At 48.3% G+C, this 18,154-nt stretch overlaps 2 protein-coding genes across 3 annotated transcripts in view; one reads left to right on the top strand and one right to left on the bottom strand.

Annotated features, from left to right (window-relative positions):
• The first annotated feature begins 2,490 nt into the window (after positions 1-2,490).
• Positions 2,491-9,462, top strand: DYNLT1 (dynein light chain Tctex-type 1). 2 transcript variants are annotated; one of them, XM_039873913.1, is made up of 5 exons: positions 2,491-2,581; positions 5,333-5,374; positions 8,081-8,204; positions 8,632-8,709; positions 9,028-9,462. In XM_039873913.1, the coding sequence occupies exons 1-5, from the start codon at positions 2,555-2,557 to the stop codon at positions 9,096-9,098; spliced, it is 342 nt and encodes a 113-aa protein (XP_039729847.1). In that variant the 5' UTR covers positions 2,491-2,554; the 3' UTR covers positions 9,099-9,462. The 2 variants fall into 2 exon arrangements, with proteins under 2 accessions (XP_039729847.1, XP_039729848.1); XM_039873914.1 differs by lacking the exon at positions 9,028-9,462 and having other exon boundaries at positions 8,652-8,707.
• Positions 9,463-10,256: 794 nt separating this feature from the next.
• TMEM181 (transmembrane protein 181) overlaps positions 10,257-18,154 on the bottom strand; it is a 41,995-nt gene continuing 34,097 nt past the window's right edge. Inside the window, 7 exon segments of the mRNA XM_039873912.1 lie at positions 10,257-13,313; positions 13,707-13,773; positions 14,580-14,669; positions 15,695-15,767; positions 15,769-15,778; positions 17,215-17,266; positions 17,788-17,890. Of these exon segments, the coding sequence (XP_039729846.1) occupies positions 13,235-13,313; positions 13,707-13,773; positions 14,580-14,669; positions 15,695-15,767; positions 15,769-15,778; positions 17,215-17,266; positions 17,788-17,890 (474 nt within the window). The 3' untranslated portion in view covers positions 10,257-13,234.

Here is an 18,154-nt window from a genome sequence, read left to right as displayed (position 1 = left end):
TACGGGCAACACTGAAAGACCCCACTGTGGCCGCTGACTTATTTGTTGAGGTGACAAGCCCAGCATTCCTAGACCCATGCTTGCTAAATAAATGCATTGGCAATGTTGATCCCTAATTCTGAAGAGTTTGTATATGAGAGGCTTGACTTAAAGAAAGAAAGCACACAACGTCTGCCAACCCATGGTTAACCTCCAAGTTAAAAACAGACCCAAGATTCACTGACTTACTGAGCAGCAATTAACATGATTCTAAAATATGGTTGAACAGCAGAGATTTACGAGCAGTTATGAGTCAGTGGTTTCTACTGCGTTGCTTCCGATGGACATTCATTCTTGGCCGACCTGGGTGCTGGGAATGGCAGCCGGCGAACGTCCAAATGTCGGTGATTTGAAATTCCTCAGCCCTAGAAAGTGTACATCCCTTGGGCAGAATGTGATCCTACATCGCTGCATTTTCCCGAGCACTACAACATCGCTGAGTCTAGAGAATTCAAATCCTCTTATTTACAGAAAAGCAGCTTCTAAGAATTTTCCAGAGACCATATCTTAGTCACCTTGGTAGCCTCAGCTCCAGCTCAGAGGTTGACACGAAATGAGTGCTCAATGTATGTGTGTTGAGAAAATAGTTCTGAAGATAAACAGACCAATTTATCCACTTCTGCGGCAGACTCAATACGTCATATACCATGATCATTTAATGAATGTTCTTTGATAGTTAAAATTGGAGAGCAGGACCCAATGCATATAAGCTAAAGTCATGTAAAATTTTTTTTTAATTCACATTTACATGTTTTCTGTTGATTTATGCACATGTGGGTGATTTTCAGTGACAATATCGCTAGGTCTATACATCGCTGATGCACCATCCTGGCGGCCATTCAGGACACTCATTTGGATTAGAAAGTTCCTAAAAGGCTGTGGACCTATTTAAAAAAGGTGTCCCAAACGTGACATTCTTCAGTTGCAGGAGCTCACTCAGAACCTGTTCACTCTTGCTTTCGCGCTCTTGCACATAATTCTAAGACACTTGGCTAATGGGCCTTCAGGTCCATAGTGGAGGAGAAAATTAGAAGAGAGCGAAAAAGTCCTTATTTGACTCAGGACCGTGCCGCCGAGGGCCCAGAAGCAGGCAGGCGAGTCGAGTGACTGAGAAGGACTCTAAAAATGGGATCTCAGGGGAAGACAAAACAAAGAAATATCAGAGTTAGAATTCCATGTAGACTGAGGCACAAGACTGAAATACTAGAAGAGGTGAGTGGAGCCAGATAATAGGAAGAGAACGAAACTGAAAATAAAGTTCAGAATCCGAGAAGCAGAAACCAGGTGTGGGAGAGCAACTAGTCCCCACCCAGCAAGCCTCCTTGCTCAGGCCTGGTGTCCAGAGCACAGCAGCCTGGTGTCTGTCACCGCTCTGCCCTCCTCTCCCCAGCTCTCTGTGTCCCACAAGGAGGAAAGTGATTTGTGTCTTTCTCCACTCCCCAGTTCTCTGCAGTTGGGTTTGAAGCTGAACTAACGCTTGTGGGGAAAGCATGCGTTCATTCATTCAATAAATTTTCATTGTGCACCTACTATGTACCAGGCACGACTGAAGAGGCAGGAGAGACATCAGTGAAAAAAAACAGATTCTGCCTGCATGGAACTTAGTTTCTATAGGATAGAAACCACACGGGTTGCTGATGGGTTGAATGTGGGTTCTGCAGCTTAATTCTACCCAGTCTCAGGGTCTTGTGGTCAGCTCTTCCTGGGGGGATGGGAAATGGGTTTAGCAGCTGGGCTTTGGACAGGTAAGTAGTGACAACTTGACTTTAAGGGCGTAGTAGTACCAGAAAAAGCAGTTTCCAAAGTCAAAGCTCTTAACCCAGAGTCCACGCAAGCAGGTGCATACACCTTTCTTGGAGAGCACTGTACCAGAGCCCAGTCAATTACTCATTTTCATAAAGCCAAGTGTATGTCTAGGTCATTCTAGCTAGGGCAACCAGAAAGTGAGCAGCGTTTAAAAATTTTCCAACCAAAAATGTTCTTTTAAATGGTACTTAAAATAAAAATTTTAAAAATCTCATTTATATGGCAAACTTGCCTCCCCAAAGAAAAGTTTCGGTCAGAGCTAAAGTTTCCTAACCCTGGATCCCCAGGGTGACTGTAACCAACATCTTACGCTGCCCATCATGTTTAGAAGTCAAGTTATAATTTGTTACTAGGTGTCCAAGCCCATCTGAATGTTCAAGTTAATGCACACAAGCCAGGATGACTCTTCCCTCCCGAACTAACTTTGTACATTTGTTTTGTTTTAGTTGCTGCGAGCTAATCAGCTGCCAGGCTACCCCGGCAGGTTCCCGCGGAAACCACCACCTCCGGGAGGGCGAGAGGAGGGAATAATCGCGAGTCCGGGACAAGCGGGCAGGGGAGTTAGAGACTCCAGCGGAAGGGCGGGGCCGGGGCCCTCGAGGGGGCGGGGCCGGGGCCGGGGCGGGGCGCGAGCGCGGGGGGCGGGGCCTGGCCGCGCCGGCGCAGTGCGCTCTACTCAGGGAGGCGGAGGCGACGCTCCGGGGGAAAGATGGAAGACTACCAGGCTGCGGAAGAGGTAACCGACGGCTCGGCGACGGGAAGGGTGGAGGCCGGGAGTTCTGGGCTCGGGTGGGCGTCGGCAGCCAAGGGCATGTGGCCGCGTCCGGACGTGGGCGGCGGCCTTCCCCCGCGCAGACTGCCGGCCAGCGCTTCGCGGTGACCCCGCCCGGGCCGCTCCGGGCGGCGTCACCCTGCCCGCGGGGTGGGGCGAGAACGGGGCTCCCCGCGCGCCCGTGCGCGCCCTCGGGATCCTGCGGCCTGGCCGGGAGCGCCCCCGCCGTGCCCCGGACCCCGCTCCGCTCTGGCCCGCGGCGCCCCCAGGCACCTCCACACCCCCGGCCCCGCCGCGCCCCAGTCTGCCCCCGCCGACTCCGTCCCCGACCTGCTCCGCGCTGGCCCCGCCCCAGCCCAGGCCGCCGGGGCGCCGGGAGTGATGTCATTCGCCCCCTTTATCCAGCGATGCAGACCACCACCCTGGAGAAGGCGCCACACGTCCAGGGGTGGGGGACGACCGAGGCCGCTCGTGCGTCTGTCTGCTGGCTGATAACAGCATTTTACACGCAAGACTGCAGGGCGACACGCACGTACAGTCACATCTCTCAAGTCCCTTCAGACACGGATTTGACGCCCAGGCTGTCTGCGGGTGCAGAAGTGCACAGCAGGAGAACCTGCCTTTGTTTTCCGTCCCTCACCTTGTTCTTCAGTGCCATGCTCACCCCCACTGCGGCCGCCATCACTTCATTTCATTTTAGTTTGAGGTGTCAGTGAGATAGCTCCTCTTTGTAGGGGGAAAAAAAAAATCATCTCTTAATGCCTCAGGGAAGAAGCAAGGCAACACTTACAATTATTTGCCAGCGGAAGACAGCCATTGTAACAGTGTGCTGTTAAATGGCTTTCCTTAGAGCTAAAACGCATTGAGGGAATACAGCTGATGGATGTTGCTATTACAGAAGAATAGTTGCCCTTTTTCTTCTTGATAAATAATTCTTGTTGGAATTCAGATCAGTTGAGTCCTATGTGTTATGCAGCCTGTCAAAAATAAAAACTCCAGATACATTTGGTAAGGTTTGATATTTATCATTTCTGAAATTTAAGGAGAAATGTTTTGAGGGCGGAAGAAATCTAGTAAGACTTACAGACTGATTCTAGGGTTTGTTTTGATCTCATTTCTTAAGTAGCACAAACTTTTCTGTGCCATTGTCATCATCAGTGTGTGAATGCTGGTAGCAACCAGGTGAGTAATTACAAGAAGAGCGAAGGAAAAGCTTTTCCCCTGGGAACTATTAACTGATATAATATTGGGAAAAGGCTTGTATTATAGGAATGTTAAGTAAAACTTTTAAAAAAGGAAATGGCAATGGAAGAGAAAGCCCTGGTTACTGGATTCTGATCCTCTGCATTCTAAGTCTGGCTCTCACCATTCAGTTGCCTAAGTGACGTCATTATTTCCAGATCTCTGTTGCACATCTGTGAATCGAAGGGGCTGAACAGAGTGACCTGTGATGTACACAACATAAAGCCCTGTGAGGACAAGACCATGGCGCTCTCGTGGGCATGTCTCAGCTATCTCCTGATCCATGCCCGTCCTCCTAACGGCCTCTGAACTAAGGCTTTTCTGCATCTCTGACGTCGGGGAGATACCTAGACTTGTGACTCTCAACTCGTAGTTCGTCTTTAGATGTTGAAACTAACTGCCCAGTGGATTTGGTACAACTACTGTACTTTCCGCTAAAAGTCCCATCAAAATGCTCTCAAGCTTTTTCATATTTTAACCACATGGGAAGTTATACAGGGACTTTCCTGTGTGGTTTAGGGTCATCGAAGTTCCCTGGAAGGACCCTCTAAACTTTGAGAAATAACTTAATCTCTAAGATAACTGGAAGTTTTCATTAACTTGGTGAGTTGGCCTCATCTCCACTTCTGAGATGACTTCTGAGGACGGGGTGAGAAGGCTTCAGGCAGTCAGCTCTGGATCCTCCTGGCTGTGCTGGAGCAGAGCCACGGTGGCCAGCAGCCTGACAGGAAGGAAGACTCTGCCCTTATTCCCCCAGGATGCACCCTGCCTGAGGGCCTGGGGCTGCCCTCTGGAAGGCATGTGCAGAGCTAAGTACTGTTCCCAGGACTCAGATGAAACCTTGTACCTGTTCAAATGCACCACATGAAAAAGTGAGAAGGAGAAGAAAACCATTTATAAACTCTTGGCACGAGGTCACCACTGGCAGCGCGTCGCCGCTTCCATCCCATCCTGACACGCAGGTGGCGAACGGCTGTGCTAGCAGCCGGTCGTGTAGTCCCAAAGTAGGTCAGCAGTGAGAAAGGAAAACCCCAAGCATCTTAGGTTTCAGGGCTCTTAATCAGTTTACATCAGGGAAAGTGTCAGTTGGTTTATACAAAAGTCAACTCATTAAACTTCTGTATTTGTTAATGATTGCAGTGGCCAGTTGAAATGGATGGAGAGATTAAATTCTAGTTTAAAGTGAAGTCAGTCTTTCGGATCATGGCACGATTAAAACAAAAACAGAACAGAAACCTTTAAATCGTATGTACATGTATTCTAGCCCCCCGACTGCCACTGCCAGCTCCGTGGTCCTCAGGTCCCCTTGATGTTTCTGAGTCTCCGCGTACTGTTTCCCTCAGTAAAGTGAACAGTCTGGTTAGATTATTTCTAAGGTCTTCATTTCTAAAGTATGTTCGTTACCTAAATTTGCCTTAATGCTGCAGTGGATACGAATCTTTTAAATCAAACAACTCATTTTCTTCCTTACAGACTTCATTTGTTGTTGACGAAGTGAGCAACATTGTAAAAGAGGTAAGAGGAGAGATGCCTGCTTCTTAAATGTTCGATTAATGGATTATATGCGTGAAAATAATGTGTTTTAAATACTGTCTTGGAATTGTTTCAGCTGAGCCTGTGTGTTTTGGCATTTCAAATAACAGTTTTTACTTCAGTGACTATCTAGATAAGAATTACTCCCATATTATGTAAATTATATATTTTAAATCAGACGGGAAATTTTATACACTAGCGTTATTATTGAATGTTACGAAGCCTTGATTCTATAACCTTTTAGCATAAAAGAGTCATGGTATTCAAGTAAATGTGTCCAGTGTTTAATGAAGAAAGTAAATATTTCTCTTCCAGTTATTCAAGACCCAGTGATCCGGTTGGGGCTTATTTGTTCCTTTGTTTTTCTTAACATTCCTAAACTACCCACTTTATCATTATTGACCACAGTATTTTCCTTAGAGATGAGAATGGGAGACAAAAAAAAAAGATATTTGTTCTTCACTTATTCAAAAAATACAGGTTGAGGGGGCAGACAGGGGACTAACCCTCAAGGAATTTACATTGTAGGGGTGGGGCAGGTATTTTTCAAATAATCACACTGGAAAGTGTGAACTTGAATTCCCCGTTGGGTCACTGCCCTGCTGGCTGCTGTGAGGGAGCCGACCCCCCTGTGAGTTCACAGCTGGGATCCGGAGAGTCAGTAGGGGTAGCATTAACTTTGGGAGGAGGGCGCCAAACGTTCCAGGCAGGGGCCACCTGTGCAGAGGCTCTGTGGCGGGCTGTGTGTGTGAGTTTGAGGGACTGAAAGGAAGCAGGGGTGTGGCGCGGGAGGAGTGCAGAGAGCTAGGCAGCCTGAGGCAAGGCTGAGGCTGGAAAGATCCTCCCAGTCAGCTTCCCTTCCTGTGTGAGCTGAGCAGACGGCGAAGCCATTGGCTGAAAGAAGGTGGGTAGATCACCTGAGTTTGCCATTTGAGGTTATGTATGTGATTTGGAATTGACTCTAACACAGGTTATTATTAGTGCAAAGTATTGACTATTGCCAGAGAGATAAAAGAATCACAACCCATTTTTGTGAACACAATCAAAAAGCAAAATGATTTTGTTCTACCATATACATTAATCAGCATCAGGCACAATTTTCCAGTTGCTTTGCAGGATCTGTAACAGTTTGCCCTTCATCTTTTTCTAAATACAGTGTTTGTTACCAAGGGGTGCGGGGAGCAGGAAGTGGGAAGTGGAGTTGGCTACGAAGTATCCTCTGGCCTCACTTGTTCTCTGCCTTAGCTTCGACTCGGTTACCGGCCAGCAAGTACAGTTGAAGGGTAGACCCAGCCAGTCTCCCCGGAATCTTGAAGTGACATTGCGATGTTGCCTTCACATGGTCACGAGCCTCCATAGCTTTTCTGCCCCTGGCGATAGGTTGACTGTGTACTCGAGCTATTTTAAGTGTTGGGTAGCAGTCAATTTGGGTGAGTCCAACACTGGAGTTTACTTACCTCCCTAAAAAACAGTGAATCGCAAAGTGTGTCGGGGGGAGTCCCCAGAGTTAGAGGTCTAGCCTGAGCAAAGGCTCTTTGGCAGTACCCAGATCTGGTAATAACCTGGTCCCTTTAAACCAGGGGTTCCTGTGCCCCCAGCCCCACTTTATGCTCTGAGCTGGGGAGAGCGAAGGACATGGAGAATGAGGAGCTGTGATGATGGGGGAGGGGGGGGGTGGGGGGTGCCAGATGACCAGTGTTTAGAGTGACTACTGGAGTCCCAGGATAAATAGGAACTTCTGTAGGCAGAAATCCGGGTGTGACTGTAGGTAGCTTTTTGTTCCTCAAAAACAAAACCACTGGGCTTATGCACTCTGTAGTAGGCCCCAGTCCGTCACCGACGTGCACAGCTCAGGCCGTGGGACTGTTTTTCTCTCCGTCCCTCAGGACGGACTTGGTGCTCAAGGAATGTTTTTAATTTAGGTCATAACTGTCATAAAAGCTCAGTTTTCTGGTTTCCAGCACAGAAGTCAGAAAAGGGATAGAGAAGAAAGCTGATTAGAAGTAGGCATGCTGGTGTCAACACAAAAGGCCCAGAAAATCATAAAATGGGGATATCCTAACTGTAAACTTGAGCATGAGTAGCGGCAAGGGACCATGCATCTTCCTGAATAACCCCTGAAGCGTACAGCGTGAGTGAGCCCTCCTCAAAATACAGCACAAAAAAAGACAAGAGATTTCATAATAAAGAAAATTCGTCATAAACTTAAGTTTTGGAATACATAGTTCTTTAGTTATCTGAAACATACACTTATATGGTAATATTCCCAGAAAATGCTAAGGAAGTATTTATGAATACATGATCATTTGGATAGGTTTGTACATTGTCGGTTGTACAAACAGCTGATAAAGTTCCTGTATCTACTATACTTTTAAGAAAGGAATAGGCAAAGTAAAATATTTTCTAGAGTCATAGGAAAAATGTTGCTTATCACCAGGTACTAATAGCAACAGTGAATATTAAATTCAGTCAAAATGTTAAAAAATTTGACATACTATATAATTAAGGATTCTTAAAAACAAATATAAAAAATTTAAATGTGACACTTAAAAGGTTTTATAACAAAGGAGTCCTCTTGGATAAAAATAAGCTTGCATTTTATGCAAATTGTATTTCATTTCTGAGCACTAACGGGAAGGTGGTTGGGTTCATTCTGCTAACAGGGGCCCCCTGCACTCTGTCTTCTAGGCTATAGAGAGCGCCATTGGTGGCAACGCCTATCAGCACAGCAAAGTGAATCAATGGACCACGAATGTAGTAGAACAAACTTTAAGCCAACTCACCAAGCTGGGAAAACCATTTAAATACATTGGTAATCGGTTTTTGCTTCTCGTATGTACTGTTGGTGGTGCTTTAAATACTGATCAGAGGCGAGTCTGGTGTCAGAAGAGCGAGTGTGGCCGTGTGGTGCCCAAGCTCAGAGTTTTCTGGAGAGGTGTGTCACTTTAGTGGCGTGCGTTATTTTTGGTTGTAATTGCCATAAACCGGCCTGTTTGGCTGCGGGAGCAATTGCGGGACACGCCTAGGATTTGACAGCATTTCAGAGCACGTGCTTTTAGAACAAGTGTGCAGCGAAGGGATGTGTGTGATGAGTCAGTGTCGTAGGACCGGACAGTCTACACCTGTGATTTTTATCATGAGCGTCAGCCACGTGATTGACATACATATCCTAAAAGTGGGCAAAGAGAAATTAGTGTTGCCAAGTAGATTTCTCTAATACAAGTTTGTTTTAATTGAAGTGACCTGTGTAATTATGCAGAAGAATGGAGCAGGATTACACACGGCAAGTTCATGCTTCTGGGACAGCTCTACTGACGGTACGGTTTCCATTCCTTTGGTGGAAGTTTGTCGTGGGCATTTTCCCAGTGGGTTTGCAGTGCCTCTGGGTCCATGCTGAGATCTAAGTTATTCAGAGCGGGGTGTGATGACCTGTGTGTGCTCGGCTGCTTCATGTCTTAGGACGTGTGCTTCGTAAGTCACCTTTTAAAATGTTCTATAGAAGACTTGCCAACCTTCTCTATTTATGTATCGTAAAGAGGTGGGCATTCGAGTGTTTCAAGCTTTGTGTGAGAAATCGGACGGTCACGTCTCCGTCGCCCTAAGTTCCGGTGCCCCTGTGCCTCTGCCCCCCGCAGGGAGCTGCACGGTGCGATGGGAGAACAAGACCATGTACTGCATCGTCAGCACCTTCGGGCTGTCCATCTGACCCCTGCCCCTGCCCCGTGACCACTCTGCTCTCCTGTCTCGGCGTCTGCGCTGTCTTTCACCGCCAGCTGTGACGTCAGTGTGGAACACCTTTCCTGTTCTAAGTGTTCTTTGTGGCACTCTCAGAATGTAGAGAAAGTCCCCAGATGACAGCACTGTTCTAGGAACTGCACACCCCAGGCTGGAGGGAACGTTCGCCATCGGCAGTCCCAGGCCTGTGTCTTAACTCTGAATATTTCTGCTCAAAGGTGCTAAAATCGGAAACCTGCTAGTGTGAATCTTTCTCTACTCTCTGAAGTGATTCAGGTACACTAATTTTCCATACTTTGTACTTTTGTTAGAATAATAAATTATTCCAATTTAAAGTTTGTGTTTTCCTTTATGGTCTAAATAGTATCACAGATGAATCATTCATATTTAGTTGGCAGCTGTAGAATCTATAAAACAGTAGATAATGAAGGAAGAAAACGTGCAGTTAGGCTCTGGGCCTCTCCAGTGCAGTGATGTGCTAACATCGCCCACGGGACCAGGATCCGGACAGCTTCGCGGTGTTCCGGTCGGATTTCTATCTACCCCTGGCTTCGCACCCTCCTAAAGTTCCCCTCTCCTGGAGCCTGAGCTGTGGGAAATGGGCAAGCTGATTTCCTCTCCCGCAGCCGGAGAGCTCTGACGCACACACTTGGGCCACGTGTGCAACACTTTAGCTTCTACTCCCATGTTCTCTACTTTTCAGTGGCAATCACATACACACACAAAATGTTTAGTACTTTGGGGTTTGCAGAATGTTTCCATAATCATTTAGTGTGTACAACAATTATACCGTCATTCATAAATCAGGTAATGTGTGTGGAGGTTATCTGATTGATTTAAAGTCATACCGGAGTAAGTGAAGAGATGGGCCCCAAACCCTGGTCCTGTGACCTATCTCATCTTTGTGCTTGTCCAGGGGCCAAGTGAACATGGTAATAAAGACACACTTCCATGTCCACTTGCCGAAATGAAACAAGCCATGCTCTTGTCCCGAAAACACTCCGGTCTGTCAAATTAACTAAACGAGCAAAGAGCAAACAAATCAATACATAGAAATAAGGACTGAATAGTAAAAATTTATTAACATTTACCAGAAATGTAGTCTCAGAATGAAGGTACTCCCACAACATAAGTTTGCCACAAACATTTATTCATTTTTGATTGATTACAATGCTCATTCACGGATCGGGTGTTCCTGTGCTCATTGGCAGTTCAAAGAACTAATACACAGCTCTGTGTTTCCTTTTGAGCTTAAAGTTTGTTTTATTTTACAAATATTTACAGGTTTGGTTTTTTTGTTTGTTTTTTTGTAAAAAGGCAGTTTTCAGTAGCAGAAAATCCTATGTTTCATAGTATGGTATAATAGTTACCAGTATATCTAAAACGTGAAATCAAGAAAAACAAGATAAAACGTCACAGACTAAAGCAACTTCCCTTTGGCCTGGGGAAAAGATTTTTCAAAAGTCTAATCTCTAAGGCAACTGGTTTCTAAAACCCTCAAAATACATGAATATACTTTAGTGTTTTAAGTCTAGTCTTCACTAGATGTCCCTTTTAATCATCCCTTCTATGAGATTGTTTTTCCCTGTTAAGTTACCACATTATAACTTATTTAAGAATAACTATTTTCAGTAAAGAGTTCATGAAATACTTGAGGCTGGTGACATTTGTAATCTGTCCATTTAGCGGTTTGGGTTTACGTAATTATCTAAACTTACTGCAATCTGTAATTTTATATACAGGAACAATCTTAAAAACCTTTAACATATTTTATATATCCCTTTCTCCAGCCTTTCAAATGGGGCTTGAGAGAAATCCCCCTCAATTCACTGCTGTAATGATTTAATAATAAATCAAGCAGACCTGTTACCCACATGGATAATGAAGCTCTCTCCAGGGAACCCGAAACACCTATGGCCATCTTCCAGGTTCCTCCAGAGGGGACCAGTATAGAAATCATCCCACAGATGGTGTTATTCAAGTCATCACTGGGAAACTAAAGTCAGCCCTTGAGTTCATAATTTAGTTTGCAAAATTTTGATGTTTTCCAAGAAAAAAATTCTTGGTACCGTCTATAAAGTTTCTGGTCAACTTTACTGTTTTAACCTAACACCAGGGCACATATAATACATACTAACTATAAGCAAAATTTTGCATGGAGTATGTAATATATTGATATATATGATATACCAGGAAGAGAAACTGAAAATACTGTTTTCCCCTTAAGTGCTTTCTTTTGTAATTTTTTTTGTTTCCAACTTAGTTACAAAAAAGTAAATAAATACTCCCATATTTTTAATTTCCTTGGTGCCTTGATGAATCCATATATGAAGATATCAGTCATCAGTTTATACTACAGGACAAAAACATTTTTAAAAGTTCTAAGGTGTATGGTTAAATGCCTCGAATATTTTACATTTACTGATAACAGCATTTCAAATTATAGGCAATTATTTGATAATGATTAAAACGTAAACTATCACATACTAGAATACATTAATCAGCACAAGTTTGTCAGTTTACATAAAATTATAGTTAGTCTTAATAGACGTTGTAAAATTTGGTAATTTTTTTCAATACCTCTGAGTACACAGAATCAATAAAGTAATCACACTGTTGCAAATGTAAAAACCATGTAAACTTGAATTACCCTTGCAATTATAGTTGTTTTAATTCAAACATTCATATTTACAGGTTTCAAAAACATAAATGGAATTCATATTAAAGGTACATTAGCATTAACGTTTAAATTAGAAAGGTATGAAGTTATAGCGAACAGCTCATGAACCTCTCTAAGGTCCCAGCACTGCCTAATGTGGAATACAGTTTTTAGCTATGAATGGTACTCTGAGCGTTAATGCATAGATGAGGAAAACGTAGGAACTGTTTGCAGAGCGGAGCAATGATCCTAGACCTCTGTTCACCAAGAGGCACCACTCAGGATGCCTGCGACAGTTGTACATAAACAGTTCAAGAGAGACGCTGAGCATGTCAAGGGAAAGCAAAGGAGGTATCCATTCTAGGCATCTGTCTTTGACAAAAAGGAACTGGAAAGTCCCCAGGGCCTTCTATGATGTCACAGATTCAGCAGCTCCAGACTTTTCTTTCCCACAGGGAGATTCATCTGTGACCACCGTGTAAGACGTACCCAACAAGCTACCCTCTACCCAAAGATTTTCTTCCGTAAGCCATCTAAAATGCTTGACTTTCATTTATCTAGTTTGCAAATGAGAAACTGAAAAACTTTTTGGCAATAAAGAATCTGTATCAATCATCCGTTTAGCTTTTATTTTAAAAAGAAAGCTCTATGGGGCGTCATCTGTAGCAGAGCTGCAGAAATTACTGCTTATTGGAATTTAACGGACACCCTCGTCCCACCCCAGCCACAGGGATACCCGCTCGTGTGCATGCACGTAACACGCACACGTGTTCACGGAGGTCCTTGGGAAACTGGCAGCAGGACCTTTCCCCTGGGGCCGGCAGCGTGTCAGTCATCTCACCCTTGCCCTGGAAACCGTACCAAACCCTCCTGAGAACGCCATGCACTAGTCCTGCTCTGGTGGTGGAAGGGCCAGAACCTGCCCGCCCACGGTTGCCCCAAGCAGCTGTTCCTTCACACGACGAGGGGGGCTGCCAGTCACTTCAGATGCTTGGTCAGCCAGAGCGCAGTGTCCTTGTGAGGGGTCAAAAACGATGGTACCATGGAGCCGGGAAGAAAGGAAGGAAGAAGAGGCGTGTCCCATGCTGTGGGCCCCCCTCGCACGCAGAATCTGTTGTTATTTAAATAAGGACACACGTCTCTCCACTAAAACCAGGAGTAATTTCGCCACTGAAAAGAGCGAGCTCCGTCTGATGTCTTTGAACGGGGATCTGGCTGTTTAACCTTATCGTTAGCGCCTCTCTTCCCAAATAAAGGCAGCCGCTCTAACAAATTTGGGCCAGTCTTTAAGTTTGTCCTTAGTTTTGGCTTTCCTTTCAAAGATACGTAAACAAATAAGGACCAGGAAATCTCTGCTTATGAGACGAGTCTGAATCTGGGCAGGTGCAGGGAAAGCCAGGATGGTCGCTCAGGGCAGCAAGCCCCGGACACCTGCCACCGCCGGGTGCTCAGTCACTGTCAGAGCCCTCTTGGTACTGTGCTCGAATGGCTTGGCCGTTCTGCAGGGGCATCTCTTCATAGTCGCTCCTGTTATAAAAAGACCTTTGACATCAGTCCGCTCTTGACAGCTCTTTATTCTCGTCCGCACTGAGAGCCATTCTAGCGAGAACTCACTTCGTAGCTTCACTCTCAGTTTGTCTCCACCTGGCAGTGCCCACTCCTCATCTCTGCCCCGCCCCCCAGCACGGGCCCATCGTCCAGAAAGAATTGTGCCCCCTGTGGTCACCGCCCCTTGGAGGGGCTCAGCAAAAAAGACCACTCAATTTAAGTCTGGATAATGTGGAAACAGACCCATGGAATCACGTGACACTCGAGGTAAAGGAAATGTCCTGACACCTCGAAAACAATTTTAGAGCGATTAACCCGTTCAGTAAGCGGGCGAAGCCGTCAGGCCGAATGCGCGCGTGGGGCGCGACCTACCCATAGATGACGTCGTCCTCAGAGTCATTCAGCATAGAGAACGCAGGGTTGTCTTTCAGCTGGGACTCTGCAAACCAACAAGAGCATGTTCCCGTGATCCGCCCGGGAGGAGGGCGGGGCCCAGGAAGGGCTGGAATTCATCCTGGTCTCCACCACGCAGGTCTGCGTGACCCGAACGAGCCATTCGTTCTGCCCCTGGGCGTGTTTCTCGCCCGCCAGCCAGGGTGGCCTCAGGGCGGCATCACTGCACGAAGACTGACAGGCCCGGGACTTCTGAAGACTGACAGGCCCGGGACAGAAGTCCCGAGCGGAGCAGCCTCGGGCACTCTCTCCTGCATCCGCAGGGGACGGGAGGGAAGCTCCGCTTCGGCGGCCTGCCCCCTCCCACCCTGGGGCCTGTGGCTAAGCGGCCAAGCGTCTGCGAACGGAGTGGCCGCACTTCTCTCATACAGCTGTCATGAAGCTCAAACGAGGCGCTTCAGGTGCTTTGAGAACTCACACGGCGGAAACGCTGGGGGTGGTCCCGACATGCGCCCCTGTCCGGGTCCCAGGAAGTGCTCACCCTGTGCCCTCCCTGTGCGACAGGGCTGTTTGTTTTTGTTTTGGCTTTCTGGGGAAGGGCTGTATACCTTGGCTTTCTTGTGAGTGGCCATGGCACCGATTCAACAGACTTAGTTTCACACGGCTGATGGACATGGTGCTTGTAGGACCCGCTAAATGCCGTTCCCCATCTTGTGCTGTGATGACACAGCGCATGCTGTGTTCTAACTAAAAGTCGGGGCCATTTTTAGTGACCTCGTCTCTCTCTGCTAGCGAGAAGGCGCTGTGGGTTAGCCAGCACTAACGGGGAACCCGGGCCCCAGGGCGGCTTACCATACAGGGCGTTCGTCGACGGAGAGTACACGAAGGCCAGCGTGTAGAGGTAAAAGTTCAACAAGCCGTACAAGGACAGGAACTCAGCTGGTGGCACTGGTCAAGGGAAGTAAGCGACCCCGGAACTCCACGCTCGGACATGCCGACCGGCCTCGCCGCTCCTGCCAGCCTTTCTGCTTTCAGTACCAGTCCTTCCTGCTGCCGGCCACCGCCCAGTACCCGGGGCTCCGTGACCCGGACCTCAGGACGCCACAGGGCAAGCCCGCGGCCAGAGCTTACAATAACCCCTCAAGGGCACCTGCAAGTAGCAGGTGAACCATGCTCTCTCCTGTCCGTGGGAGCGTCTCGGGGGGCAGAACCCAACATGATCAAGCCAACGGCAGGAAGGCCACACGCACCGGGTGAGTCGAGTGTGAGATGAACCGCACACACAGTCTCCAACCGGTCGTTCCGAACCTTTGCTGGACTACAGACCCCTTTGAGAATCTGGTAAAAGTCTGATGTGAAATTTAGTCACAATTTGAAAAATCATGCATTAATAATTAATAATAATCTAAGGATGCAAGAGGCCCCAAGAAAGAACCCAAGATGTAAAGGATTAACCCCAAAATATCCCGGCAGATGCCGTCACCAGCGGGGGAGTGGGAGACACACACGGCCCATCAAGCATCTGAAAGAGTTCACCGTGGAGACACCAAGCCTCCCCGACCCTGGCCTCAGGCGCCCACGCAGGGACAGAAGGAGGTCCCGCTGTTCTGTGAGCCCTCCCCGGGGACACAGGCTTAAATTCCCTGTGGACACTGCATCTGGGTGCATCTGGGCCATGGTGCGAGGGGCCAAGGGCAGCCGCAGACACAGGGGCCCCTGGGCTTGAGTCCACGTGCTTAGAGGCCCTGGGGCCGGGTTCGCCTGGGGAGCTGAGCTGCTGCCTGCCGAGGGTCAACGCTTCCCAGGGCTGCGCTAGGGCCAGTGCGAGTGCCCCCTCTGCCCCCGGGCTCCGCATGCCAGGCCACGGGGAGGTGACCTGCCCCTTCTTGATGCTCACAGACCTCACACACTAACTGCTCGTCTACAGTGCATTCCTGAAGCCTGGCGGCGTCCCATGAGAAGGATATAATTCTGGTAGTGAGTTGACAGTTCAGCTACAAAATTGTCTTGTAATACCTGTGCTCCAAACCTTAAATAAAGGGATGACAATGCTGGAAAAAAGGGGGGGCGGAGAATGTGTGAAATATACAAAGAAACAACACTGGCTTCATTATAACCCATTAACGAGTCGTTACAGTCACTCTGTTAACAGTTACAGTCTAGTCCCTATTATTTCCGCATGGAAACTTGTCCCCACACACGCGTGCACACCCAACTTGTGCCGCTGGGTGCTCGGTCTCAGATCCAGGAGGGCCAGCCGCTGGGACAAAATCAGCTAGCCCTGACACCCGCCATGTCACAGTCTTGGTCAGGGCCTTGAAGCATCACCTGGGCACAGCCCCTCCACTGGCCTCTCTCCCTCAGTCGTGTTTTCAAGGCTGTCCCCTGCGACAGTTACCAGCTCCCCTGAGGGAAGCCCGCCTCCCCAGTCACATTGCCCTTTCTCCACAGTGACCCACACAGTGAAGCAGACACCTGCCTCCGACACGCGACAACGGAGGCTCTGATAATGGGGGTCCAGGCTCGCCCCTGAACCACCCATGACCTCCACCAACACAGGCAGCCAGACTGACCATTAATAAAAATGTAAATCAGCTCCCTTCCCCTCTGGCCTAAATCCCTCTGGGGGTTCTCATCACTGCAAACACCCTGACTGCTCCGGCGGCCCCCCTCCCTCCCGTCCCCACTTCCTGTGACACTGCGGTTCCTCCTCCTGTCCCGCTGCCTGGGCGACCACCCCATGTGTTTTTAGGGCTCCTCCTTCAGGCCCCAGGCCAAATATTCCCTCAGAGAGACGCCCCCTACCCAGCCGCTTTCCCCCTGCCATCGTCATCCCTCTGGCACCCAGACGATGTATTTACTTGTTTATCACCATCTTCCGCCATTGACTATAAATGGCCATGATCGGGGAGGAAGCTGTCTGCCCGTGTAACAGTGTAGGCACTCGACACGTATTCGCTGCATAAACAATGAGCGCCCTTGAAACTCAGATGAAGAAAAATCACAAAAGCATAACAACTTCTAAGACAGACTATATAGAAGGAGTGTGCGTGTGTGTGTGTGTGTGTGCGTGCGTTTAACAGGATATGAAGGTGTGTGTGAGAAGTTGAGAGACGACACTTGTTCCACTGACTACATATAACACATGTGGTACTGTTTTCAGGGGAGATTAAATGCTGAGTAAAACTCAGGGTCACGTCAAAGTACCTCTGAGTTCTGACACTTTGGGGAGCACAGCGCACAACTCCTGGAGGGCGGAGGACCAACCTAGACGCCCACAGGAGCACGGAGGTAACTCACCCAGCCGGGTGAGCACCCTGTGGCTGAGGTTCCCGTGCTTCCAACAGGCCATGTGCCCTCCCTGACCTAGTGACCGCATTTGGCTACAAGTATCCTAAAATTAACTCTGTACAAGGGGAAAGACGATATTCAAGAGAGGAAAATAAATACTCGGTTTTGTGTCTTTCGAGAAATAAAGTCGTCTTACCTAATGATAAGCACGACGAAAGTCAACGCAGTCAGAAATTCGAACCTGAGGTCTGAAAAAGAAAGCAATGCCCATGAAACCACCACAGTAAACGCCACACTCGTCCCGGATGGAGATAAAGAAGAGCCTCCTTTTCTCTGGACTCGAAATCTGAGGCCCAGCGGAAACGTTGTCCCACCTCTCCAGAGTCCAGGAGGTCCCCAGACTGGGGGAAAGGATCCTGTGAAATGAGGGGACTTGGCCTGACTCAAGGACGAGGCAAGCCGCCCACCGGCTGCTATGCAAGGTGTGATGCTGGTAGGATCCAGGCAGCTCCCACAGCCACGCTGGCGCCCAGGGCCCAGCTGGCTTCCAGCCCACGGCCTCCCTCCTGCGCTGGCCCAGAGTTCTCTCTTCTGCCCTGCTGCCCCAGGGACCCAGGTGCTGGTCCCCAGCCTGTGGGAACAGGACAAGTCCCTGGGTCTTCCCCTGCAGGTCAGGCTACTTGCCTGGTGCCCTCCAGCCACTCCTCCCCTCCGTGTGAAGCCACCTCCTGACCCAGGCTGCACTGGGCATTTGTGAAGTGGCCCTTACCTACGTAAGGCATGTGACGTAGCTCAGAACAGGCCCGCACTATCAGGAACAGGAGGTATAAAATGTAGACCGCTGTCACTACCATGAAGAACATTTTCATTCCCTGCAATGAAACAAGGTCTCAGAGCTGCTCTTCCATCCAGCGCCACGTGCAGGAGGAAAGGCCAACGTTTCTAAAAGGGACCCCGAGCCCTGAAGGTCACTCTCTAAAATAGAACAAAGAGATGCTCAGCCTCCCATCCTCACTGGGAGAGCAGGCAGCTCCACCCAAGAGGACCCCCAGCCCTCTCTGATCAGATGACAAGAACCCACACTGCTTCCCTTGCATGTGCCAAGCTCCTAGCGCGCATGCGGGCATGGACACGGA

The sequence above is a fragment of the Pteropus medius genome, unplaced genomic scaffold, assembly GCF_902729225.1.
Source record: "Pteropus medius unplaced genomic scaffold, Ma_sr-lr_union100, whole genome shotgun sequence".
NCBI classification, from domain to species: domain Eukaryota; kingdom Metazoa; phylum Chordata; class Mammalia; order Chiroptera; family Pteropodidae; genus Pteropus; species Pteropus medius.
This window is presented reverse-complemented; position numbering and strand designations above follow the sequence as displayed.

Excerpts from the sequence above, each read along its gene's own strand:
- DYNLT1 (XM_039873913.1), top strand. The coding sequence starts at position 2,555 with ATGGAAGACTACCAGGCTGCGGAAGAG. Across the intron at positions 5,375-8,080 it reads TGAGCAACATTGTAAAAGAG|GCTATAGAGAGCGCCATTGG; the intron begins GTAAGAGGAGAG and ends TCTGTCTTCTAG. Across the intron at positions 8,205-8,631 it reads AAAACCATTTAAATACATTG|TGACCTGTGTAATTATGCAG; the intron begins GTAATCGGTTTT and ends TTTTAATTGAAG.